The 26,232-nt window shown below is 52.2% G+C and overlaps 2 protein-coding genes across 2 annotated transcripts; one reads left to right on the forward strand and one right to left on the reverse strand.

Moving 5' to 3' along the window:
* The first annotated feature begins 1,868 nt into the window (after positions 1 to 1,868).
* FAXDC2 (fatty acid hydroxylase domain containing 2) lies at positions 1,869 to 7,040 on the forward strand. Its single transcript, XM_010085675.1, has 7 exons — positions 1,869 to 1,957; positions 2,059 to 2,162; positions 2,895 to 3,016; positions 3,343 to 3,548; positions 4,453 to 4,558; positions 5,414 to 5,580; positions 6,798 to 7,040. The coding sequence occupies exons 1-7, from the start codon at positions 1,887 to 1,889 to the stop codon at positions 6,952 to 6,954; spliced, it is 933 nt and encodes a 310-aa protein (XP_010083977.1). The 5' UTR covers positions 1,869 to 1,886; the 3' UTR covers positions 6,955 to 7,040.
* Positions 7,041 to 13,907: 6,867 nt separating this feature from the next.
* Positions 13,908 to 26,136, reverse strand: LARP1 (La ribonucleoprotein domain family, member 1; the record flags this gene model as incomplete). The annotated part of the gene is made up of 18 exons (XM_010085676.1): positions 13,908 to 14,244; positions 14,846 to 14,973; positions 15,498 to 15,607; positions 15,850 to 15,994; positions 16,304 to 16,455; positions 16,841 to 16,947; positions 17,044 to 17,249; positions 17,867 to 17,990; positions 19,201 to 19,560; positions 19,863 to 20,032; positions 20,906 to 21,080; positions 21,288 to 21,432; positions 21,718 to 21,880; positions 22,616 to 22,759; positions 22,947 to 23,078; positions 23,435 to 23,606; positions 24,378 to 24,443; positions 26,075 to 26,136. Coding segments are annotated over 18 exons (2,783 nt in total), but the record flags the coding sequence as incomplete, so codon positions are not given.
* Between the last annotated feature and the right edge of the window lie 96 nt (positions 26,137 to 26,232).

Genomic DNA, 26,232 nt, shown 5'->3' on the forward strand with positions numbered 1-26,232 from the left:
GAAATTCTTTGAGTTCTTCAGCTGGAAGATGCTAAAGAGTCTGAAACACTATTTGAATGCAGCTGGAAGTATGTAATCAGTAAGAGAGCAGGTCTCCAGCCCAGAATCCAGCATGCACTCTCTGAAGCTGGACTGGATGTCTTCTGCCAGCCTGGCGTTTGTAGCTCAGTACACCCGGTGATAATGCTGGCAACAGATTGCATTGCTTCTAATAGAAACCTGTGGGGTTCACAAACATCAAGCTCGAGGGCAAGAGTCCTTTAAATTACTTCCTCCCCAGATGCTAACTTGATTAGAAAAAAAAGAGATGATAGGAGCGAACCGTTGTTTTAGTGAGGAAATTTTCAGTGGTAATGAGCAAAGTTCTGTCCTGGGACAGATAAATACTGCTGACAAGTCCTGGGCAATGTTTCATGTTCTGTAGCTGTTACAGAAACTTAAAGACACTCTTGGCACTGAAAGATGTGTAGACAGGATTCCCCTATATTGCATTACCCTAAACACACCTGTATTCAACATTTATTAGTGAGCTGTCTGTCTTGTTCGTCCGCTCTGACAGGAGACAAGCAGGACAGCAGCTATTTATCACACTATTTTTACTCCAGTCTGTTTATGCAGCACCACAAACAACACAGTTAAAAACCAGGAAGGGCAAAGTAATGAACAAGATACTAGCTGGTTATTACACTATATTATTTTAGCATTACATTGATTTTTTAAGAAAAACATTTATCCTGCAGATAATGAGTATTCACCCCAAAAAAACCCAAACTGAGATTGCTGAACTCCAGAACAAATCCTGACATGGACTGCTCAAAAAACAGATAGTTAATTATACCTTTGTCATATATTTGCTAAACAACTTAGTTTTGAATATTTAAATGCTCAAATATATTGAATACCACCTTTTGAGTACACTTATTCCTGGAATTAGAAGGTCTCATTTGTAATTTTCGGACTCTCAGTTGCTTTGTATAGTTAAAATCCTTCCTGTGGTAAGAGTCATGCTAACATCACAGCTGCCCTTATGCTGTACATGGGAATAGTTCTTTAGTAGATAACATTTCCATGATTGAGAGCAGGGATTTAGAGAACTTTATACTTTTGAGAAGTTGTGTATTTTAGCTCCTTGTTACCGTGCAGTTGTTCTGTGCAGATGGCACGTGGTACCTACTAGGCAAGTTGTACTCTCAGTAGTAGAACTGAGTTGTACCTGTGATGGCCTGAGGGCACAGCAAGGTGAATTACGCAAGGACAGGTAATATCCCGTATTAGACCTCTGTTATACTTGGGGGGAAACCGGCAAGCTTCTGGGCAATGAGCCTGACGTCAGAAACAAAGCAAAGAGGAAAGTGGAGAGCTGCGGTTCTGGATTAACTGGAGCTGTTAATCAGATCATCTGAGCACAACAGCCCTTGATGACTGTGGGACGCAGCATACTGCACTCCAGGAGGGAGAAGCTACTGGGTGAGGGAGGTGTTGAGATGAAGCACCATTCCTTACCCCCAGATCTTCCTTTCCTGCTTCTCCGAGTTATCCAGAAGTGGTTTATATTGTAGACCTCCAGATACTGAGAAGCGCACCCAATAAAAACGGGGAGTGGTCCTTTCTCTCCTTTTGGTTGTTCCAGAGAAATTCCATGTCAGTGACACTTCAGGTCTCTGTAAGCACGGCAGAGGGATGTGTGTGTCCTCCTCCCCTCAGCTGAACACAATGTCCTGTAACAGCTTTGTTATTTTGTTCTTAGAGAGTTTGTGAAACAGAACCAGCCATCACAGGACTGCCTTGACCTCCAGCATTTCAAATGCAGAACGTGCTAGTGGAGGACACAGCAACACACGTTTAATCTTGTTGCTTGCTCACAGGAAGAGAAACTCTGGGATGCCATGAAGATCACTGCCTGTGGTCTCGGTACAGGCCTGCTCATAGTCGCTGCCTTATCGAACTCTGTTTCTTGGTAAGATCATTCAAACAAAGGGGCTTGAGGAGAATTTTTTCAGTGGAGAGGGGAAAAAGTGGATCATGAAGATGGGTAACCAGGAACGCTTACTCCCACAGGTACAAGCAGAATATCTGGGACACTTCAGGCCATTTCTGGCAAACAACATGGCTAAAGTTCTACCACCTGTTTGAGGGAAAGGAGTGGACGATCTTCCTCTTCGGTGAGTTTTAACAACTCTGTGCTGTAGGAGGAACCACCCATGTATTGCATCTAAAAGGAGGACAGGGACCTGCTTTCCCAAACTCACTAATCCTTCCACTGAAAAAAGCACGTGTAGGCTTCAAAGCCAGCGCAGCTGATGGAGTGCAAGTGGGGTGCCTTTGGTCAGGTTCACCATCAGACCCCCATACGGATTAAAAATTGTATCTTTTTGCTGCTGCTGAAATGGCTTCCCTGGGAAGACACTTTCCTCCTATGAGAACTGAATGACTCAGTAGAACTTAATTACTGCTAATTAAAGTAAAATTAGTCAATTGTACTCTTACTGTAGGACCTATAAAACTGTGTCTGTGACTAACAGCTGGTGAACAGGCCTGGTAGGGACCTTGCAAGGTCCCAGGGATCAGCTCAACCTTATCCTACTTGTATTTAAAAATGACCCACGAGAGAGATCCCCCAGCCTGCCAGGAACACCCTTTCTTAGCCTCAGCTGGGGCAAGTTCCAACCTACGAGACTCTCGTCTTCTGTAACCTCCTCCCCGTTCCCAAGATCTTACCTGGGTGTCAGAACTTACCCCTATTCCATTTTAGAGCATCCCAGGGCAGGGGATACGCACCTGGCAGATCTGGGTCCCAGCAAGGTCCTCTGGATAGTCCAGCACTGTATTTTGTTTCTGATTTAGCCATAGCTCTCAGTTTAGTCACACATCTCTACCCTCTCCTCACCCCACAGGGACTGCCTTGGTTCCCAGCCTTGTTTTCTGGTGCTTCAATGGAATCCTTATGGTGGCTGATGTAACAGGAAAGCCAACTTTCATTACTCGCTATCGCATTCAGCTGGGCAAGAACGATCCTGTAAGTATTTCTCACTCTGCCTCTTCTGCTGGCTAAACACTTCCTACAGTCTCTTAGGCTGGGAGCAGGGAGAAAAACCTGTTATGCCTTTCTCCTGCAACCAGATAGGATTCAAGGAGAATCAAGCTGAGTCTTGTATATCCACTGCAGAGAGGAAGGCAGGTCTTGTAATTAGGCTACTGATCAGATCTGGATTGACTGCTTGTTAAAAAGTTGGTCCCGAAACACATGCAGAAACAGCCTACAAGTCTTAAAGCTCCTTATCCTCCCAACTCAAAGCCACATTGCTTCTGATTTGGTGTCAAGTCCTGACTTATCTTTTGCAGGTGGACACAAAGAAACTGCGCCAAGCCATCTTTACAGTGCTGTGTAACCAGTTCTGTATCTCCTTGCCCATGCTTGTGCCCATGTTCTACATCATGAAGGGGTGGGGCAACACCTTCAGCAAGGAATTACCCACCTTCCGCTGGTTTCTGGTGGAGCTCAGTGTCTTCACCTTAATAGAGGAAATTCTCTTTTATTATACGCACAGGTGAGCCGAGCACAGGAACTCTGTGGTTTTCCCCTATGCCTTTAAGCTTTTACCCATCTCTTCCAACAGTAATGGTCCTAGTTGCCCCTCTTCTACCAATCTTGTGTTTATATGGGAAGCCTTAGAGGGCCTGAAAGCCACCCTTACAACATGAGGCTTTGGTGCTGCAATGTTCCCACTAAGCAAAAATGGGTAAAATTACTAAGGTGGAGGCTAAGGAAGAAACAAAACAGGTGGCTTTACACAAAAGCTGTGAGCCAGTGTTCTTAGAAAAGAGAAGCACAAGACTGACTATCCTGAAAGAAAAAAGCTCAGGAGGTCAGTGACCAATCTCCCTTTCACTCGTACAGCACCTGCAAACCCAGGCCTGGCTCCTGACACTGCAGGCTTTCTGACTGACACCAATGTTAGAGGAAAGCAGTTAAGCAAGGAAGAAAAAAGTCTGCAAGACCATGAAGCAGCAAGTGCAGCCTTCTCAGAAATATGTAGGTTTCCCTTTTGGACAAACACACACAAAAAACATAAAAAGTAATTTCTTACCAATAGCCCTCAGAACCTGAAATTCTGTCTCTAATAGTTATCAGCAGATAAAGTCAAAACAGTGAAAATATCAAGTGACTCCCTAGGAAATACTCCCACATTTGAGCAAATCAGTCATTGAGGGACTTTATGGGATTTGTCTAGACTTAAGTTTAACATCAGCCAGTGGGCACACACATCAAGTGAGGGCTCTGTGTTAAAGAAAGAGAGAGGGAAGCCAGGAGCCCTACTCTTATTCCCAGCTGCTCCAAAATCTTTAAAGAAGACGCATGAGCAAGTCCCCAGCAGCAATTCTGTGTTAGGCTACTCTACGTTCCCTTCTCATGGAGCTCAAAACCTACATTTCTCTGTTTTCTCTCCTTAGGCTTGTTCATCTCCCCCTCCTGTATAAGCACATCCACAAGAAGCACCACGAATGGACAGCCCCCATCGGCGTGATCTCCATTTATGCTCACCCGGTAGAACACATAGTAAGTGGATTCCCCCACCGTCACCCTCCAGGTCCTGCACAGAGTGTGATTTCCATGGGATGAGGAGAGTGGTAAGAGAAGTAAATGCTCCCTTAGACTCTTGTTTCTTGGGAAGAGGAAGCCTGGCTGCAGAAGGGTCGCAGTACCTGCTCATACTGAACAGCTTTTAGAGCACAGATCCAAGGGCCTCCAGCAGATAAGGAACTCATTGAGTGGTGCTTCCTTGAGCACAGAGAGGGCTGGGAGCACAGACATGCTTTCAGCACGAGACGTGACACTTGAACAGTCTGGGTTACTGTATGAAGCCAGAATTGTGACAAGATTTTCGTGCTGGTGTCTGGGATCAATGTTTGCAGGTGACTCCAGCCGAGACTTCTCATGCAAATATATCCCACCTTCGGAAGATTCCACTTCTCAGTGCCACGTCCTGTTATCGATAGTCCTGGGCTGCAGAACCAGTTCTAGGAGCCTACCTAACCGACAGCCTTTGCACAGCTGAACGACTTTTTACATTCAGGAGCCCAGCTGAGCCTGGCTGGGGCAGTCAGCTTGGGCCAGGCAGGAACAGCCATTTCTGCCATGGACAGGACATAATGGAGCGATGCAGCTGGGACCATCGCATCGCTGCCTTTGACTGCACATGTCCCCAGGCCATGCCCCTTTACAGCTAGGTTTCCCAAGAACAGCTTCAGCATTAGTCAAAAGTGAAGCTGAAATTCAGGCCCCTGACTGCAGGGTGATTTACTGGGGTCACGCTGCCCTCACACCCCTGGTCTGATCTCACATCTGACTTCTCCTAGAAGAGACTCTGCTTCTTGTGGATCCATTAATGAGGTAGTTTGGTTTTATTTCTAGCTCTCCAATGCACTGCCTGTCATGACTGGCCCGATGATCATGGGATCTCATATCGTTTCAATCACAGTGTGGTTCTCCCTTGCTCTCCTAACAACCAGCATTTCACACTGCGGATACCACCTGCCCTTCCTACCCTCGCCGGAGTTCCACGACTTCCACCACCTCAAGTACGTCTGGGCACTGCTCAGCTTCCCCTTCCCCTCCTGCCTGCACCCTGGCACAGCCCCTTTCTGAGGGTCAGGGGGGTTTGCATCACTCACGCGCGAGCAGAGAAGCTCACCCAGTTCGCCCAATAGATCAGGATGAATGCTGGCAGTTCTTAAAGCAGTTAAACAGAGATTGGGATTTCAAAGGACTCCGTCCCACTGCCCATGCAGCTGCCAGACACCTCACTGACATCTGTCTTCCTCCATCAGCTGCCTTAGAAACTTTCTCCAAAGCACAAACGCCACGGCTGAGGCTGGGCGTTTCAGGTTTCCTAAGATTACATGGGAGGAGAGAAAGCACATAGTGTCTGGAGCAGCAGGTATCACCTGGACTCTCCCCAGCACAAGCAAAGGATCAGAGAGTTCTCTGCACGGCTCTTCCTAGAAGTTTAGCAGACACCACACGTGATCTAGAATAAAGACAGAGCAAGGGCAAGTCACACAGCTGAGACAAATTTGTAGGGAGCCTCCCTGTCTGTCCCTCTCCCTTACAGTGGGATTAGTAACACTGATCAGATAACACCTTACCCAAACAATTACAATTAACCCTTCCTGGCAGAGATTCCCAGCCTCCTACACTGGAGAGAGCAGTTTCAGCAGGTTGGTTCAGGGATACGTAGCACAGTAGTGGAAGAATTGTTCCCATCTCCCAGATGTGCACTAAATTCAGACATACTGCCTTAAATGCAGTTTGCCACTCCTGCAGAAACTGCCAATGTGGCAGCTCTATCACCACCCACGTGCTGGCAACACCCAAGCCATCCGTCAGTTCCTCTGCAGCCTGGCTGATGCCAGGACATGGGTCACAGCAGAGCGGAGCTGCTCTCGGGGTGGAACGGCTGTGCTGGGGTCTGGGAGCACGGCAGCTCTGCGTCCTGGGGCAGCCAGGACTCGGGAGCACAGACACGGACACGTGCCTGGCCAGCTGCTCCTGTGGCAATGAGATGCGCAGAAGAGACATGGCTGTTGTTCAGTGCCACCATTCCTAGGTAATGACAGCACCAGAGAGGGAATTTGCAAGAGAAATTTCACCCAGGCTTCGGCAGAGCTGCGAGGGAGACTGGAGCAGCAACAGCAGTCGCGTGGACGGTTGATCAGGGCTCTGAAAGGAGATGGGAATAGGAAGGGCAAGGCAACCTCAGTAACCTCTAGCGATGTTTATTCTGTTTGGTTTCCAGGTTCAACCAGTGCTATGGAGTCCTGGGAGTGCTGGATTATCTGCATGGAACGGACACAGTGTTCAGACAAAGCAAAGCCTACGAGAGACACAGGGTCCTGCTCAGCCTCACACCGCTCTCAGAAAGCATCCCCGAGGCACCCAGGAGGGCAGAGTGAACCCAGCAGAGCCCAGTGACTAGCAGAGTGGGAGACAATGATTTATGACAAATAGTATTTTAATTGGGAATCAAGTTTTTGTTCACACTGAACTTAAACACGTACTTGAGATGACTGCACTTTTGCTACCTGTTACTTTCTACCTAATGCACAAAAAAACCCCTGCTCTAGAAAGCTATTTAAATGAAGTTTAAGAGTGGTTTTTTTCCATAATTACCTGCACTGTTCCTTGGTTCTAGCTGCCTGCACGCAAGCCAGATGTGTCCTGGGCCACATGGCTCTGGGGAGTTCTCATCAACACTCGAGTTTTCACAGGCCCTGCTTTGGCCTCTTTCAGCAGCATTCTGTAGAAATACCAGCAAGATCACTATAACTGCGTGTAAGAATTAAACCCACTATTTTTCTGAGACTCGGAACACCTGGGATAGGGGATGCAACCCCCACAGCTTTAGAAACACCCTCCCCTGCACATGCCACAGAGGCCTGACTTCCCCTGAGGAGTTTTTTTCCTGCGAGAGGTCAGTACAGGTCTGAATTAAGGGCTGTCATATCCTCATCACCGCTCCACAAACTAATGTCTGCAAACATAAAGCGAGTTTCACTCTCACGGGACCGGGAAGCAGAGCTGGGAGCTGATGTGCGACGTGGCAGAAGCCCTGGTCCATCACCTCCTGCTGCTCAGCCTCATCCCGCTCCCCACACGCTAAAAGGAGGCAAAACTTTGTACAATGATGAACTACGGAAAGAGACTTCCCAAGGAAAGAAGAGTCCCCGCTGTCCTGAGCTGTGTGGAGATCAGTGAAACTGTAAGAAAGGACCCAACAAGAACCATCCATACCTTTATACATATCCCTAAGTACCTACACAACCCATCTCGAGACATGTTGTGAATTTTCTCCAGGATCTTTTAAATCCTGTCTGAGGGCCTGGGACAAAAATTACACATCTCTCTTGCTAGACCATGCCCTCCGAGGAGAGGACACGCGGGGCTGACCTGTGCTGCACTTCCCTGCTGTCAGCCCAGCTCTACCCGTGGAAGCCCACTCTCTTCCCCCACCCTCCTCCAGTCCCTACAACCACAAAGGGATGAACCCAGCCCACAGGCCCCTCGGGAGGGCAAGTCAGCAGAACAGAAAACACAGGCTGCATTGTCTTTTGAAGTTTTTATTTTTATACATTTTTTTTGTATTAAAAAGGAAAAAGCATAATTACCACAAATTACAAAGGACTAAAGCATTACTAGAATAATGAATCACATCAGCCTAGAAAGCAGATACTCTGAATAATATTAATGTTATAATACAAGCTCTCATTCAAGTATTTTACATTTTTCTTTTCCTTTTATATGTGGTGATGATCCTAGCACATGGGTCAAAGATTATGTACTATCAACAGAAGATGGATCATGTACAGCAGGCCATATTAACAAGATTTTCCTCCCAAGTGATAACATGGTCTGTGATGAGTCATTTTAAGTTTGTCTCTACGATAAATGCAGCTGAAGAAGGTTGCACACACTTTCTAGTTTTGGGAAACAGAAGGCTGAGGTTGGGACACACAGGGTTTGAAAAGGGCCAGCACATCGAACCATCGCCCCTTTTGCTCCAGGTGACCAAGCAGGGGGCTACCCTGCTGGGGTGCAGCTCAGCGGGTCTTTCAGAGCCACAGATCCAAAGGTTTCTGACCCCAGGACAGGCTGGAAGAGGACGAGGGGGAGCGGGGCTGCACCAGGGAGGCTTGAGGGACCAAGCGGTGCCAAGCTCCCCCTCCTGCATGGGGCACCACCGGCACGAGCCAGCCCCTGCGCAGGGCTGACGCTGGGAGAGCGAGCCCCAGGGGACAGCGTGGGGACCCTGGGGTGGACCCAAGCAGGCTCTGCATGCCACAGGGGGCTGGCTGGCACCCGCTGGAGCTTCCCACCAAGGGGATGTGCTTGTCACAGATACATCGGTCCTATGTTCAAGTGTCTGCAGAAAGTGAAACTGTAAACTACTCATTGAAATGCTGCCCTCCAGCCACCTGCTCCACACTACCGAGATGAACATTTTATTTTTATTTTTATTTTTAAAAAAAGTCATTTATCTGTTACCTGTATTGGAAACTTTTTTAAAAAACAAAAAAGTCAGTGAGACATTTAACATCAAGTGTAGCAACCCTCTCTTAAAAAGAGCCTAGCATCCATTTCAAAACAGTGACAAAGTGACATAACCAGTCTCAGAGGAGACAGAAAAAAAATAAGCATTGCAAACACAGCTTGCTACATTTACAGTTTTCCTTTTTTTTTTTTCCTTTTTTTTTTCCTTTTGACAAAATAACTGAAAAGGCATTAACAGCTAGAAGGCCCCCTCTGCACTGCCACGTGGAACATGTAGGGACACGTGGCAGGATACTGAGGTTAACGCATCTTTTTGTTACAGTACAGTTGACCAGTCCCAAGCAGGATGAGCAATTGCCGAAACTCAAGGGCCCCCAAGGGCTACCGTGACAAGCCACCATCAGGGGTGTGAGGGGGCAGCAGGAAGAGGGACAGACAGGTGAATGGAGCAGCAGGATTATTACTTTTTTAAATTTTGTTTTTCCCCAAACGAGCATGGCAAAGCAACAAAGCCTCCTCTGAAACACATCTTCCACCTCCGCTCCTGACCCCATGCCAGAGCTCTCTACCCATTGCAACCACCTGCATTCCCAAGAGGGGCTGACACACAGACCTCACCCCACAGCCCTGGCTGCAGCAGCCCGAGACCTCCCGAGAAGAGAGGGGAGATGAGGAGCACTCCCGCTGCTCTGCCTGCCAGCCCCCCCGCCTTTCCGAAAGCAGCCGGGGCCACCTCTGGCCATGCCGGCGGCTGGATGCCAGCACTGTGCAGCCCTCACGAGCTGCAGGATGGATCTGCGTTCACAGGAGTACACACACCTGACTGCTCAGACCACTAAAATTAAAAAAAAAAAAGCACAAAACATGATCGTGGTGAAGCATCTGAGCTAAAAGCAAGGCTAAACTCCCTCCTCAGCAGGAGGGCAAGAGCTTCCTCAAAAGCAAAGCCCCTCTCTGGACAGCTGTCCCTTTGCCCGGTGGTGGAACGAGCCATGTGCGATGCCTTCTGCACACAGCAAGAGCTCGAGTGCCTCTGCAGACCTGTCCCCATGTCAGCCATCAGACAGGCAAAAGCCTCGCCATGGCCAGCCCCAGACCACACGCTCCAGAGCCCTGGCCTTGCCACGGCCACTGTGCAGCAGAGGGGTGCAGGATGCTGCCCCATAACTAGAGCACTGCGGAGCTCCCTGCCCTCTGCCATCGCCCATGCCAACGGGCAGCATCATGCCCCAGCCAAGAAGACAGTTGGGAGCAAGCAAGAGCTGCCTCAGACTGTCATGTCTATTTTTCCTTTGCTCCCTGGCTACGCTGCTGTCTGACAAACAATAAAACAAGGCACACGGTCTGCAAATCTAGAGGGCAGTAGGACCACTGGGAGCGGAGCTCCCTGCCCTCTGCCATCGCCCATGCCAACGGGCAGCATCATGCCCCAGCCAAGAAGACAGTTGGGAGCAAGCAAGAGCTGCCTCAGACTGTCATGTCTATTTTTCCTTTGCTCCCTGGCTACGCTGCTGTCTGACAAACAATAAAACAAGGCACACGGTCTGCAAATCTAGAGGGCAGTAGGACCACTGGGATTACTCTTCTGACCCACGTTCCCCTGGTTTTCCAAACAGGGGGGTTTCACATGGGGCCCTCAGCCACACTGATGTGACAAACCACTGACTCAGCAGAAGGGGGGAAAAACTCTCCTGTGCCAAGATTAGAGCCTTAGAAATTAAAAAAAGAATTTAAAATCAATTCCAATTTTGGGAAATTCTCTGTGAAATTTCTTACTACTTCTACCACCCAAGCAATTCCACAGTCTGCTCCACAAGCAACAACTCCACAGCAGGAGCTCCTTCCTCATTTCCTATTTAATTTGTTGCTAACACGCAGACAATTTGCTTCAAATAGAACGCGCATTGATGAGAGGAGCACAGGGGTGCAGCAGCAACGACCACCTGTGGCACATCCCAACGCGCTTCCACTTGCAAACAACCAGCAACGCATCTTCGCTGTCCTTGATCAACCCCCATCTCCAGCCTCCAAGGCTCCTCCTTCCCAAACCAGGGGCAAACTCGGCCGCATCCATAACCTCAGAGATCTGAATCCAGCTCATGAGAGGGGAAATCCAGAGATAACAATCACGGCTGCTGCACTGTACACATGTTACTTGCCCATCTCGCCCCGTTATCACCCCGCAACCCCAGAGCACTGCCGCTGGAATGGAGCAAGCCGCGGACCCGGACAGGCTGGCAGGCTGAAGTCAGGCCTGAGTGGTACCAAGCTGCAGGACGATGCTGCAGAGGTGGACAGACCGCAGCAGGATCACACCATCACGAAACGGCAAAGTAGCAGCTGCCCAGCCTCACTCAAACCCATCTGTGCTTTCGATTCTAGCAGCAGTTCACGAAGCTGTTCCATGCAGAACAGCTCACTTCCTCCTCCCCCCCACCTACTAAAGCAGCATCTTCAACGCAGTGTCAGTTCGGGAAGGTGATAACTTCAGCCAGGGTCCCGCGAGCATCCACAGCTGCTGCTTATGGACAACGTGCCCAAGCTCGCCCTCTTGATCTCCACGCTCAGCTCCTGGCTGCTCTCATCTACAAGCCCTGCAGCTGTACCGAACAGCACTGGAGGGATGACTCCTCTTCCCAGCTATGAGACACAGCACTGGATCAGCTGGATACTTTTGGAAAATGCTGTTCGTTTGGGAAAACCAGCTTGCAATTTTGCAGAGTGGGTAACGCAATTAGCTGCATCTTTGCGCAGCCCAGTGCAGTGCCCACTCCGCACCGTGCACAGGAACACGGTTTGCAGCTCATGAGGATGGGGTGCCAGAACCACAAGCAAGCCAGCTGCAAAGCAGGTAACCAACCCGAGAGAGGGAGCACAGCAGCAGCAAGGCAAGCAGCTCTTGCTGAAAAGGAGCTTCCACCCTTACAGCAGAAGCATGACCTTCCAGCACTACTTCTTGGGCCCCAGGAGCACATCTCACCCCTCTGACACACACCTCCATGCACAGCCACGTGCTTCCAAGGGAACACAGCTCACAAGTCTGGGGAGGGTTTGCCTGCCGAATCCCCTCCAGTGCTGGGCAGAGGAACAGAGTAAATGCCACAGCGGCTCTGCAGCCACCCCCTTGCCTCAGCCACGCAAGCAGCAGTGCGGCGTTATCTCAGCAGAGATGCACAGGGTCACTGCCCTGAGCAGAAGACGCCACGCAGCTGCCAGCCAAGACACATCGCACAAGGAAACCCAGGCGAGAGCCCTCCTTTGCCGGGCAGGTCTCCTGCTCGCACCCAGCACAAGTCTCACCAGCAGCCCCAGGCCAGTGACAGCTGTGGAGATGGGAGTTCCCCAGGGCTGCATCGCTGCCTCGCCAGGCTACCACATTAAATGGCACCAGGGACATGTCAGCCCTCCCCTTTGCTCACAGCAAGGACCAGTCCTTCCAGCTGCTGTGATGGATCTCCCCACTCAACTCCCCAACCGCGCTGGAGGCATAGAGCAGACCAACCTCCCACCCCAGCCTGCCTGGAGAAGGTACAGGGGGTCCAAGCGGGGCCATAAGCACGTACAGTTGCTGTCGTGGGGAGGATGCTACAATGGGATATACACAACGTAGAGGCTTCAACTACTCTGTGAGCACAAGTCTTGGATTTGACTGCCCTCGGCACCTTCCCCCATGACAATCAGGGCTGGCAGGGTGTCTCCGAGACAAGGGGAGGCATCTGAGTGAGCTGCAGGGTCAGAGGAAAGGCCGTGGGGAAGACCAGCTTGTCAGCAATGCCGTGAAGAGTCTCTGGGCTTTGGGGGGGGGCAGAGAGCCCAGTGCGCCCTAGGGTGCGGGAAGCCAGTGAGCCTCCCCCAGTCTAGCTCCACCATAAGGCAACTTTTTTTTTGTGTTTTTTTGAGGGTTTTTTGTTTGTTTTTTTTTTCTTTTTTGTTTTCTTCAATATATTTCCAAGGAAGAAAGCAAAGGGATGTGTCTTTTAAAGAGTTTGTTGTTGTTGTTTAAGAGGGGGTTTGTGGTTTTTTTGTCGTTGTTGTTTCATTTTTCCAAGGGAAAAGAAAGAGAAAAACCTCCTTCGGCAAAGTCCTGTCTTTGCATGCGATGGGTGTTCCTGGGGCAGTGGGTGCACTGTCCACGCAGGCTTGAGTCCAGGTGCCTGCCAGCCTTCCACCAGCCATCCTCGCAGGAAGGAGTCAGAACAAGCCTATCCTTGGCAAAGGTCCTTTGGTCGACTTCCAAATTGTCCATGATGGAAGGGAGAGGCGGGTGGAGGGAGAGCCAGACCCTTGGGAAGGTTGGAGGTGAAGACGCTGGGGAAGAGGGACCAGGAGAACAAGCAGGGTGATGCTCCTGTCTCAGTGGTCGGTGTCGGAGAGGCACCGCCGTACGTGGAATGGGAGACGTCAGCCAGGTCATGGAGATCAGAGGCTCCGCAGCATCACTACACGCTGCGGCTTCGGTACCCCATCAGGGAACCTCACTCCTCCGAGCTTCCTGAGTGGGCTGCCCTAGGATCCGAGGGGGAACACAGGGGGGAGTTGGGGCCACACAGAGCAGACTTGTTTTGGTAAATCCAGACGAACTTCTAGCAATAATTTAAAACTTGATATATATATATAATAATAAAAAAATCTCCCCTTTCCAACCCAGCCAGAACATTTTTTTGTTTGAAGAGACACTAAGAGTGTGTGCACAGGAAGGGAAGGAAGGGAAAGCAAAGGGTGGGTCTGCTGGGAGTGGGTCTGGCTCTGGTCAGGGTTGTAATAGCAAAATGGTGTTTTAAATGCAAATCGTCTTTGCTTTCCAGCCACAAGAGAAAAAATCGTGTGCGTTGAAGTTTCTCCCAAGCAGCCTATTCCGGGGCACCCACCTTCCAGCTCCCTTCCTGTCCCACTCCCTCACATCTCCTCTTCTCCCAGCCAGTCCCCCACCAACCCACCCTGTCTCCTGGCAGGAAGCAGACACTGCAGCTTCTCTACTTCCCTACTGTCTGCGCTTCTGCAGCCAACGTGGCGGGGGACTGCTGGCTCAGGTTTTTGGCATCCTCTTGTGCAGGCTGGCTGGGTGAGGCGTGGGCTTGGCTGGATGGGCACTGGCTGACCGTTTTGCTGGAAGACTGGGATGGGTAGCGCTTCCTGCCATCTCCCCCTGACGTTGTAGGGTATCTCTTGTGTCCACCTTCCTCCCCCATGGGTGGCTGGAAAAGAAGCACCCCAGTATCAGCACTGCCTCCTCCAAATGCAAATGCCAATGCCCTACCCCTGGATCAGAGAACAGGCTCCCCGCAAACCTCCAGTTAAACAATTTGTCTCCCTGACCCACAAGCAACATGCAACACTCATTCTAAGCACACAGCTGCCCTCCTCTCCAAATCTACCGCTGCCAGATTTGCTGACAGAAAGACAGACTGACTTCCAATCAAGCACAAGGGTGACAGCTTACTCTTAGGCACCTCCTGTCCACACAGGGGCACAGTCCAGAAGGCCGGGAGCTGAAGCTCCACACAATACTGGCTCCACTCAAGCCATCGAGGCTCACTTTCCTCCTCCCTCCTCAGCTCATCGGGGAAGATGGGCTCATCCAGTTCCCCAGAGAGCTGCTCTGAAGTGGATTTGCAACATTCAAGCCCTGCAGCTTGTCCCTGGCCCAGCTGCAATGACAGGGCATGACACTAGGTGTCACTGACTTCCCCTGCCTGGTACCACTTGGGGACTGGTCCCCAAAATCTCCATCCTTGGAGGGGGCCAAGGAGTGTTTGCAGGGGCCATCAGTGTGGTGCAGGCATTGTGTCTACTCACATCCACTCGGAAGTCCTCGAGGCGCTTGAACTTGCTGAGGTATTCTTGCAGTTTGCTGTTAATGTCCAGATTTTTGGCTTTGGAATATTTTAAGAAGGCCCAGAACTTTTCCAGCCCATAGAGCTGTCCTGGAGAGGAAGAAAACAAAACCAGATGTCAGCAGGACAAAAGTCAAACCAGATGTCAGAACCCTTTTGTCCAGGCTTCCCCACCACTCGCCCCATGGACCCTCCTGTCCCACTGGTGGGTGTAACCAAGGCGAGATGGAGAACCTGGAGGTAAGCAACCTACATCAGTAATGGACAGCCCTTTTGACAGGGGATGTCCCCAGGCTCAGCTGACCTGGTGGTGACAAGGCTCAGCCACTGTAGGCCTTGAGAAATACTCAAGGAACTGGTGTCTCTAGAGAAGTGTTTTGGGAGAGCTACAGCCTCCCACTGCCCTCCTTCATCCCCCCAGCAGTCTTCAGGATGAGTATCCACTCAACCCTCTCCCATGAAGTGAACAACAGGGCATCCAGCTGGTCCTTGTTGCACACTTTTAACGTACAGCATTACATGGCTTCCCCAAAGTCATGAGAAGAGGCCCAGGGCAGCCGTGCCGCTGGGCTACATCACTGTCCATCCCAGGAGAGGCCAAAGGAGGCACCTACCAGCTTCATAATCCTTGATGGTCTCTTCTTGAAAGTCCTTAAATATGTCTGGCCGGAATTTCTTCTCCAGCCCATAGCTGTAGTATCTGAAAAGGCACTCCAGACCGTACCTGGGAACAGAGCAGCACGTAGTGCTCAGACATCAGTGCACACAACACCTGGACACAGAGGCTCTTGAGGAAAGAGCCCTGCTGGGTACCAGCAGCAGGAAGACTGAGGGTGACCCTAGTCCTTCCTTTGAGCAAGGCAGATATGCTGCTTTTGTTTTGCTGGGAGTCCTCCAAAAGGTCAAACCCTTCTTCTTCCCTCACTCTCCTCCCAGGAAAGGCCACTCTCCACCTTCTCTTCTTACCTGTATCCCTCCTTCCCATCCTCCACAGCCAGTTGCTTGAACTCCTCATACATTTTCTTGTTGAAGTGATCTCGAAGGAAGAAGGACCAGAACCGGAAGCGCGTGTTCATCTCCTGGGACTGACCAATACCCAGTCGTTTCCGCTCTGTTTTGGCAAAAGAGGATGATTACAAGACAGATCCTGTCTCAGGGAGCCAGCTCTGCACAGGGGATCATGTATAGGAGGGCCCCAGGGCTACACCCAACCACAGTGCTGGATACCCTGAGCCACAGCGCTGGACACCCTGAGCCACAGCTCACACTCACCGCAAACCATGGGGAAACATCAGCTACCAGCAAGGTTGTCCGGTAGAACCCTGCTTATCTGTGTGCATGCTCTGCAGCCATACCCTGCCCCCCGATGTGGCGGAGCATAGACACCCTGCCCCACACCCTGCAGTGCAGGCATCCCTACCGTTAAGGCAACGCCGACGGTACTTGTGGTAGACGTGTTGCGTGAAGCCGTTCTCCTTGAGCAGCTCATGCGAAGGATGCTGGAACTTGGGCAGGGACTGTGGAGTGCAGCCGTAGCTTCCGACAGCTGGGGTCCCCTCTGAGGGACTGGAGCTGAGCACAAGACACTCACATCAACGCCCTTCCCTGGCATCATCCAGCTGACAGCACAGTGCGGTCATGCTCTACCACGCGGCACCTGTCTGTTGGTCCCACCAACTCCCTGTGACTGTCTGCTGGGGGTTTGAGACCTGAGCCATGGAGTATCCTACTAGGAAGGGAAACAATGTTCCCAACCAAGTCTCATCTCATTATTCCAATGCTTCAGACTTTCCTGAGCTCCCTCCAGGAGGGACAAGTTGGTTCTTAGTCCTTTCTGCAGCCATTTAACAGGAGACCTCCCCTGCAACACCAGACACTGCCTTTCCTCTTCCTCCCCATGCTAGCTCCCTTTCCCCTATCTGGCTCCTCTGTGACCCCACATGCTCATCTCTGGTACCTGATGGAGGCGGTTCGGGGCCTGTGCTCCCGAGAGTCCATCACCCAGCCTACATGGCACTCCATCGGGGGGTTTGAACTGTGCCTTGTCTTCCTCTTCCGTGGAGTCTGCAAGATATGGTGCATCAGAGACATGTCCCCTTCCTCCCCAGACCCCAGCTGGGAAGCCCCAGCTCCCATCCCACCCCTCAGCCGTAGTCCCACCTTGGCATCTATCGTTCTGCCCTCTTTCACCACTGGGTAGAACCGGGGTGTCTGCGTCGGGTCCTTCAGCTGAGGCGTGCGAGGGGTCCGAGGGGTCCTGGCATTGCGGTAGTTGGGTGATTCTGGTACAGTTGTAGGCAAAGACCGGGCAATGGTTGAAGGCTCAGGGACTCCAAACAACTTGTTAGCCAAAGCGTCTGTAGGTACTGCAGAGAGAAGAGTCCCCCAGCCTGGGTCAAGCTGAGCTCTGAGCACAAGAGCATCACTACAGCCAAGGCACGCCCATCTGACAGATGGGAAGCAGTGAGGGCTGTAACACACGGATACATCCCAGCCCTCCAAGACAAGCAGCTTCAAATCCAGCATGTCACCAGCCTGGCCAGACAGCTCAAAGCCTAACAGCAGGTCCACAGAGTGAGCTTCCAGGGATCCCGCAAGGTATCTGCTTTCCAGTTTCCAACAGCAGCAACAAATCCCTCATCCCCAGGAGAAAGACAGGGCACTAGGAGCCACGCACAGGCAGGCAGGGCCCAGCAGGCAGCTGCCTTCCAGGTACTCAGAGAGGGTCCAAAAGAAAAGTTACATCTGGGGAGCTACAAAGTCTGCCGAAGTTTCCTCACTCTGCTGGGACACCTCTGCTTTTGGGCCTACTCTTCTGGAGCCCCAAACACTCAGCTGGGAGAGGAGCATTGCTCTGGGAAAGATAATCCTACACACCCATGGTCCCAATTCCTTGTCCCCAGCTGCTAACCCAGCCTCTGAGGACCGCTCACTAGGAGGAAGAGGGACAAAGTCCCACCCACTTATGCCCCCTGTCTCTTACCTTGTTGGAACCTGGGGGGACCAGGAGGGACCTCCTGGTTTGGATCCACAGGGGGCTCTGGGGTCAGGGTGTCAAACTGCTCCCTGCTGATCATATTCACCTTCTTGAAGTTCTCCACTTCTTGCTGCATTGGAAGAGGAAGATGATGAAGCAACTGATTGCTCTCTTCTGCCCTCATCCCATCATTCATCGTGACCACCACTACACTTGTGCAACAGCCACCATGCTGAGCACCAAGTGCAGCCATGAGTTCTCAGTACCCAGAAGGGCAACATGCAGCACGGAGCTAGGAATGGGAGATGCAGCAAACAGAAAACGGGGCCCTGCATGGGCCAGATCTGAACCACTTGCTGCTCCCAAGCTTTCAGGGATCTTATGAGGCAGCTCCACTAACCATTGCTTGCTTCTTTCAGGCTTTTACCTGCCTGTGTCAGTGTCAGTGCAGCAGGGTTCAAGGCAAGCTTGGCCAGGACCCCATTGCCCCTACTACCTTCTTGCATCCCCGAAGCCTCCTCCCTGCACCCTCACTGCCCGACCAACAGTGGGGCACAATGCTCCCATATATTTGAAGGACCCGTACCCCCAGCACACACTGTCCGTCTGTCACCTGCTCTCCCCATACCCTCAGCTTCTGCCACTTTGAAGAGCAGAACTGCTTCAGCAACACGACAGTACCAGATGTGGGAACACTGCGACCAGCTGGGAGCTCCAATGGGCCATCCCACCTTGCAGCCAAAATAACTTCAGTTGCTGAACAAGCCTAGGCAAGTCCCCAACTGTGAGAGTCACCAACTTGGGACTAAAACGCTTTAAAGCAGCAGATGGGCTTTCTATAAAAAGCCCAAGTCTATGCAAACTGGCAGCAAAGCAGAGAAGAGCACAGGCCAAGTGCAGCCTGGCCATCCATGAACCCATCCCCAGTAAGTGCAGCCTCCAAGTAACCGTGCCATGGAGCACTGGGCACTACAGTGTAGAGACACCTGGTTCCGTCCATAGATCTGGGGCTGCCTGCCAAGAGCCTGGCAGACAGCAGAGCAATAGGCCCCATGTTCCAGGTCACCTCGTTACCAGCACTTTGTTTACCTGGCCGCAGCCTTACGTCACATTACAGAGCTGTGTTTATCCCTGACACAGCAGAGCATGACGCTGGGAGCCAGGAATCCTGAGCTCTACAAAAGGACTAATCCTGGCTTAGCTCTACCCCATGAGCAGGCTGTAAACCCACTGTACTGCCCTTCCTGCCCCACCAAGGTGGCCAGTCTGCTGCACACAAAGCTCCCTGTGAGGAGCCCCGCTCCCACATACACTCCCTTCCTTGGATCAGCTGCTCTCACCTTGATCTGTGAATACTCTGGCTCAAACTGCTCTGTCCACAGGTCCTGTTCATAGTAGTACAGCCCATCATTGATCACCTTGGCCAGCTCTGAGCTCATTTTAGCCCTGGATGTGTGGTTTCCAGTCCGGTCCCCGCCAGGATGCCGGCGCAGGTAAGGAGGTGTCTGTGTCACAATAAGAATCTTGTTCACGTCCCGATCGTCAATCTCGTAATCCGAATCTTCGTCTGACCAGTCAGTGAAGGTGTTCTTGCGGCCATCCATCTGCTCCATCTCCTCGTCGAAGAGGAAGTCTAGCTCCTCAGGTTCATCTTGGTCCTTTTGCTTCTGCTGCTGTGGTGTCTTTGACTCCTCTGGTTTCTACAGGTAGGGAGGGAAGGATGACACAGGGTAAAGACCACATTAGCAACACAAGCCTACTGCCTGGAGACCCAACTATTGCCCTGTGTGTCCTTACCACAGCCCAAAGCTGCCCATCTGGGTAGAACACCTTATTTACACCACTGAGGAGCCACCCCAAAGGGGTAAGATGGGGCCAGGAGACTAGGACATCACTCCCATGACCAACAAGACTATTTGATGCGAAACCTGCCTACTTATGATTCAAGTCACCCAGACAACAGGGAGACCTCCACCCCAACAGCTCCTACATCACCACCTACCTTGGGCCTGGCTGGGGAGGGCCGAGGTCTCTTCTTCACTTCAATCCACGTCTCTGAATCCAGGTCTGGCAAACTCGCAGACAGGCCCTTGGGCATCGTCTTCAGGTTACTGACCTCCTCTGTTTTGGTGGGGACCGGGCTGGCAGGACGCGGGGAGCCAGGAGCAGACTCTAGAGCCAACAAGATCCATGACGTGCTTTAGAATGAGGGAAGGAGCCTGTGGAGTTTTGTACTTAAAGCACCCAACTGAAGAGGGAGTTATTTTGGCAGCATGGCACAGCTTGTGGGACTAGCTAGCATCCAGCACCCAAGGCTTACCAGCACGTTGCCCACAAGTGCTGGGGAAAAAAAAAAAAAATCTCCAGTTAAGGCTGTGATGCCAGTGGTGGCCACAATGCTCTGGGGGTGACGGTCTCCCAGACACACAGAGACCTAATGCAGGTGGCGACTCTGTTGCTCTTGGGGAAACCTTCCCAGAACAGCCTGGAGCCAGTGGAAACAGATCTACCAAAACTAACTCTTCGACAGCACCAAGAAGATCCTCCACTCGGCCTCTCAGGCCCAGCCCTGGGCTCCTGCCAGCCCCCATGGGATGGGGTGACAGAGCAGGGGGCAGCCCATGAAGGATAGCAGACCTATCCCCAGTACTCGGTTGACAGCTCCTTTCCTGCTGTCCCATTTGTGCCCAGTATCCCCTCACCCATTAAGGAAAGGTTGGGCTCACGAGTGTCCTCTTCTCTGCCCAGCAGTGGTAGTGTATGTCCAGGCACATCCAATAGACTTCCCGCAGGACTTACCCTCCCTGAATCCCTTCAGCCCCTACAGAGGAAAAGCCACAAACTCAAATCTCTTTCTTATGTTCCTATGTCCAGAGGCAGCACTCTGAGGGTCTGCAGACAGAGCCCATACCAGCTCCCACCACCAAGCAGAATGCAAACGGCAGAGCCCTGCCCTGCGGAACACTCTTGACTCTCAGGGTCTCAGTCCTGCTGCAGTACCAGCACTGCACACCACACTTCCCTCCATATTCCCCCAGTGCTCACCTGTCTCCTTCTGGAAGCTTTGCCGGGGCACAAACTCAGGGCAGTTGATGAACTGTGAGAAGTCTGTTTGTGTGTAGTCTGCCATAGGAGGGCCAGGCAGAGCCCATTTTTCTGGCTGCTCTTTTCTCCTGATCTTCTCATCCACAATTTCCACCACCTTGCTGTCCTTCAGAGCCTGGAACCAAGTGATACCTGGTTAACTTATGGCCCTGCCTTGGCACACCGAGTGGCTCAGCTCCCACCCTTCCTCCCCAGGAGGACCAAGAGGAGGAGGGAGCAACTCAAGGGCAAGGGAAGGCTCCACCTGCACCTCACCCATAGCCCATGCAGGGGTGGTGAGAAGCAGAACAAGAAGGAAAGCTCATCATTTCCTTGCCCTCACCTTGATGATGAGGCTGATGTCGGTGGTCAGCGCTTGCACTCGGTGGAAGCTGGCGATCAGGGTGATGGGAAGGAAGCCGTCCGAGTCCATCTTGCGACGCAGGAAGAAGTCTCGCTCCAGGTTGTCCACGCTGAAGTAATACTCTCTGTATGGACAACACGTCAGTGAGAGGCAGCTCCAAGCCACTTTCCTCTGGGCACCCCCGAGGAAATAATCCACCCCCTGCACTTCTGCTACTGGGAGGCTGAAGAGAGACAGCCTGGGGAACCCAGACTTGAGGCAAGCTGGTGCTGTAGGCTGCATGGAACAGAGTCAACACACCTCGTCTCTAACCCTACCCATGGGATTAGCTATGCAGTCTCCAGGAACAGCATCTGTGAACATCCCACCACCAACCAACACTCAGAAAAGGAGAAGAGGTGGTGCTTACATCTGCCGCTTGATGTAGTCTTTCAGCAGTTCCTGGTCCACGCTGTAGAGCTCGGCGCTGCTGATGTTGTCGAAGTAGTAAGTGATGTTGCTAGCGTACTTCTGGGTGCGGGAGCCATCCGAGCCCTCGAATTTCCGGTACCCATACTGGTAGTCGAAGTGCCCTGTGGGACACCAGTAAGGGTCAGCATAGAGCCCCTGGCATCTGATAGATAGGCTGTGCTGCCAGATGGGGATAGACACCTACACAGACAGCTCCCTCTGCACTGTTTCAGTGGCTCCCATGGCAGCCCACAATTGGGCATCACTGACCCACATCCCTCACCCTCCTGCTCTCAGCCTTTGCTGCAGAAGTGATCCCAGTAAAGTCTCAACACACCAAACTCAAGAGAGGCCAGCAGCCCTATCACCCAAGAGCAACTGGGCAGCCCAGGTGACACACGAAGGCCCTGCACTGAACCTGTGTCAAGGTTAGCGCAGACACTGCCCTGTGAAATGCTGGTGCAGATGCTCTTGCCCATCCAAGCCAAGACTCCTGCTTGGCTCTCAACATGACAAAACCTACGCAGAGACAAAACCTACGCAGAGTATCGGCATGCTTCAACTCCTGCACATAGGAGTAATGCAAGTGGCAGAAAACAGGTGGAAGAGCTTGGCCTGAGTAGCAGAAAGACATCTGCCTGTATTAAAATACAAATAAGAATAATTTGTGTTTCTTAAAAGCAGCTCAACTTGTCAGCTACAATAGCCTGCCACAATATTCCTCTGTATCCCTACAGCGCTCTGTTCACCACCCCAGCCCACTTTGGAGCCCCAGGTCACACACACACAGCCCTGAACACTGTGGCACATGCCCTGTTCTCTCCCTGCTGTCGCAAGACCACATGTACAGTCATCACCTCCTCTGCCGCGGCCCCGTCCCCTGCCGCGGCCCCGACCTCGGCCCCGGAAGGCCCCTCGCACAGCTCCTCCCTCGCTCTTCACGCTTGAGGTTTCATCGTGGTCCTGCCAGCTGCGCTCATGCTTGTTGTCCGGGTGCCAGCCTGCAGCAGACGGGGAAAGAGGGGCAGGAGGAGCGTTACGGGATGAAAGCACTGCCCCTGGAGCACTGCACCCAGAGCCCTCTGAACGCAAGAAGCGTGCCCACCACCCCGTGCCGTGCCGGGGCATCAGGGCTTGCTCTGTCCCACAGCCAGGGCAGGGAGAGCAGGTCCCCGCCCGAGCCCCCACCTTTCAGCTCGCCGCGGTTGTTGGAGGGGTGCCTGTGCTGCTCATTTTGCCGGTTGTTCCGAGAGGCCGTTTTGTCCCTAGGCACCTCTGACTTCATGTCTATCTGCAAAGGGACCCACTTGTGTTTGTTGCCTGCAAAAGGACAGGGTTTGGGTGTGACACAGGTTCAGACAGCAGCTGCTTCCTACCCCACAGCCCCTTCTTGCCACACAGCCCCCACACATGGAGGAAAGAAGTGGGGCCTTCTGGACCAACCCGGTCCTCAAACATTCCTCCAGCCCTCACAGGATGCAGAAATGCTCTGACCCTTGGACATGGAGGGACATGACACAAAACTTCCCTGTTGCTTCACGGCACTTGTCCTTCCTCTGCCCCTTTCTGCCTGACAATGCCCAGGACAGACTGGTGAATGCTTCCACCTGGCTGTGGGTTGCAGAGGGGGAGACAGGCTGAGCCTGGGTTACTGACCCTGCTAGGTCCTGTCTTACCTTTCTTCTTTTGGGCTGACTTCTGGTTGTCATCGTCACCATTCTTCTCCTCCCCAGACTCATCAGATTTGGTTTTCAGGCTCTCCTTACCATCACTCCCATCCCCTTTCTCCTGCTCTTTCATGTCTTTCTTGACAGGCAGTTTCCGGAGGGACGGTGCTTTGTGTGGCTGCTGGAGACACACCAGTGCAGGAAAGATGTGAGAGGTAGGAAAAATAAAGAGCTAGAGGCAGATGCCAGCTGTCCCAGCAGGAACAGGAGGACCTTGCCCTAGGCTAGGAGGACCCCTGCTCTATGCCTTCCAGAGCTGTCCTGTTCCTGGGGAAGGGCTTATGTCTGAGCACAGCAAGGGCCTCCACAGATGCTGGAAGTGCTCAAGCTGAGACAGAAGCCCCAGGCACAGAAGTTACTGAGATGGACTGCCAGGAAGACATATGCTCCTGGACAGGAGTGTCCTACAAGGGACTGGACAGCCCCAATGGCAAACAGGCGAGTGATCCCCATGCCCTGACAGACAAACAAGGAGCTGGCAGAGCAGCATCCAAAACCAGAAAGGTTTCAATGACACCCACCATCCACAGCAGGAGAGGAAGACCATGCCCCTTGGGTACATCAGCCCTTCCTCCCATGGAAATCTTGGCTTCTTCCCAGGCCCCTTCTTGCACGGAGCAGCCCCGAGGGGAGCAGGTCTGGGAGCTGCTCTACCTGCTTCACGCTGCCTGGAGGTTTAGATTGGGCTCCAGGCTCCCAGAATAGCACCAAGGGAGGGAGCCTAATTCACAGGGCAGCCCTAAAAGGAAATCCCCTGCCCGCTATTCCTGGCTGCCTCTGTGCTGACACTCAGAACCCCAAATGGACTGGCTCTGCCAGTGCTTCCAGAGGGATGGGGAGGTCTGCAAAGGCCTTATCCTGCCTTATCACCAGAGTGATTCTGCATTCTCACCTGGACGCTCTTGTGGGCTATTTCTCCAGGCGTTGGCCAATTTGTGGCATCACCAAAGTCACCAACCTTGTATCCAAAGAGAAAGGTCTCATTAGTGCACAGGCTGCAGGTGCCGTTTCCTGCATCAGCAGCCAGAAGCCCTTTCAGCCACACTGCCACAGCCACCACCCACTGGTATCCTGCAGATGGCTGTCCCCAGGAGGTTTGGGGGTGACACCCGAAATGCATATATACAGCCCCTCTTCCCACACAAGCAGGGCCCCCAAATTATTCCCAAATAATCACAGGCAAGTTTATGTCAACCAGGGATTACTATGAGGCTGCCATCAGCCCTGTAGGCTGCCAGCCTCCCAGCTCCCACCAAACATTTTTCCCCAGCAGCAGCATTTGGTGCCAAGTTGCCCAGGGTGCCCACTTATCATAGGCACCATCCCTCAGACAGGGAAAGCACACAGCATCCTAAATCCACCTGAAGCAACTACATCCCATTAAAGAAGCTGCCGCTGCCTCGCAGCACGTTCCAACCAGGCATGGCTTCACAAGTGCCCAATTGCAACCAAGTGCTGGCAACAACAAAGCAAAGGAATGATGTAGTTGAATTTGCAGGAAAATCCAAGCAGGTATCTGATGGAAGCTCCCTCATTCCAGAACCCCACGGCCACATGCGAGACCACCAGTCACTTCTCCGCTGAATAAGTGACCTGGCCACTACCATTATATTTGCCTCTTCCAAGTCTGAGAGAGGATCTGCAGCACAGAGAGGAAAGGACCCAAACAGCTGTCCACACACATGATGAACCATGGCTGGGCACTGAGTTTTTGTGGGCACAGAAACTCCTCCTTGCCCTCGTGGGGTTATTATTTCTAAATTAGCTTGGAGTCACTGAGTCCCTCAGAAGATCGCATCTCTACATTCAGGTGCCATGCTCCTCTCCCAGGAAGCAGGTTTCCTGGGGAAACCACTTCCAGTGCAGGGCCATACCTGTTTCACAGACAGGAGCACCCTGCAACCCCAGAGCCCTTCTCTCTCCAAGATGGAACAGATAAGCAAGGTCAGATCAAGTTTCAGATGCGTCTTCACTGGCTGCTGGGAGCCAAGGCCAACAGCCTATGTCCCTAGCTGTGCCCCAGCTGCAGGCAATATCCTCAGAAGCAACTGCCCCTCCATCACATGTTGATCCCCGGGAACAGATTGCCCCAGTTCCGCCAAAGGAGTCGCTTTGTCCGAAATCAATTACCCCAGCTCTCCGTGTGCCAGTAAGGAACAGACTGCACAGGGAAGAAAGAACCAGCACACACACCGCTCCATCACACCACTGCCCTGTCTGCACTGCAAAAGCAGGGCACTAGCTAATCCCACCAGGACTTGGGGTGGGCAGAGAGGCTTTCCACACCCAGGACTGCACTCCAAGTGCTTCCCTGTGAAAGGGGAGCCGAGAAGGTCTGTCCTGGCTTAGAGCTGGGCAGAAAACCAGTCCAGACAGCATGCAAGACCACTACAACGCTGAAGAGGAGATGGACAATCAGGATGTTCTCCTCCATGCTCTTCCAAGCAGCCAGACCAGCAGGTCAGCCCCTCCACAGCCAGGCTTGCGAAGGAAGCAGTCTGCTTAGCAGAGTCTTAAGATGTTCACACAGTGCTCACAACTGCACCAGAAGCTGGGAGCCAGCAAGGGGGGCAGCAGGCACAGCCTTACCTTGCTTCCTTTCCGCTGTCGCGGGTTGGCAGCCCTCACCACTTTCGCAGGAGTTGTATGTTCTGCAAGAGGAGGAGGAGAACAAAACTGTTAAAACACAGCAGAGGGTTGTGGAAGTGTTAGCACTGGAGGGGAGCAGGTAGGAAGCATGCCAGCTC

Source organism: Pterocles gutturalis, unplaced genomic scaffold, assembly GCF_000699245.1.
Source record: "Pterocles gutturalis isolate BGI_N339 unplaced genomic scaffold, ASM69924v1 scaffold19055, whole genome shotgun sequence".
Taxonomy (NCBI): Eukaryota; Metazoa; Chordata; class Aves; order Pterocliformes; family Pteroclidae; genus Pterocles; species Pterocles gutturalis.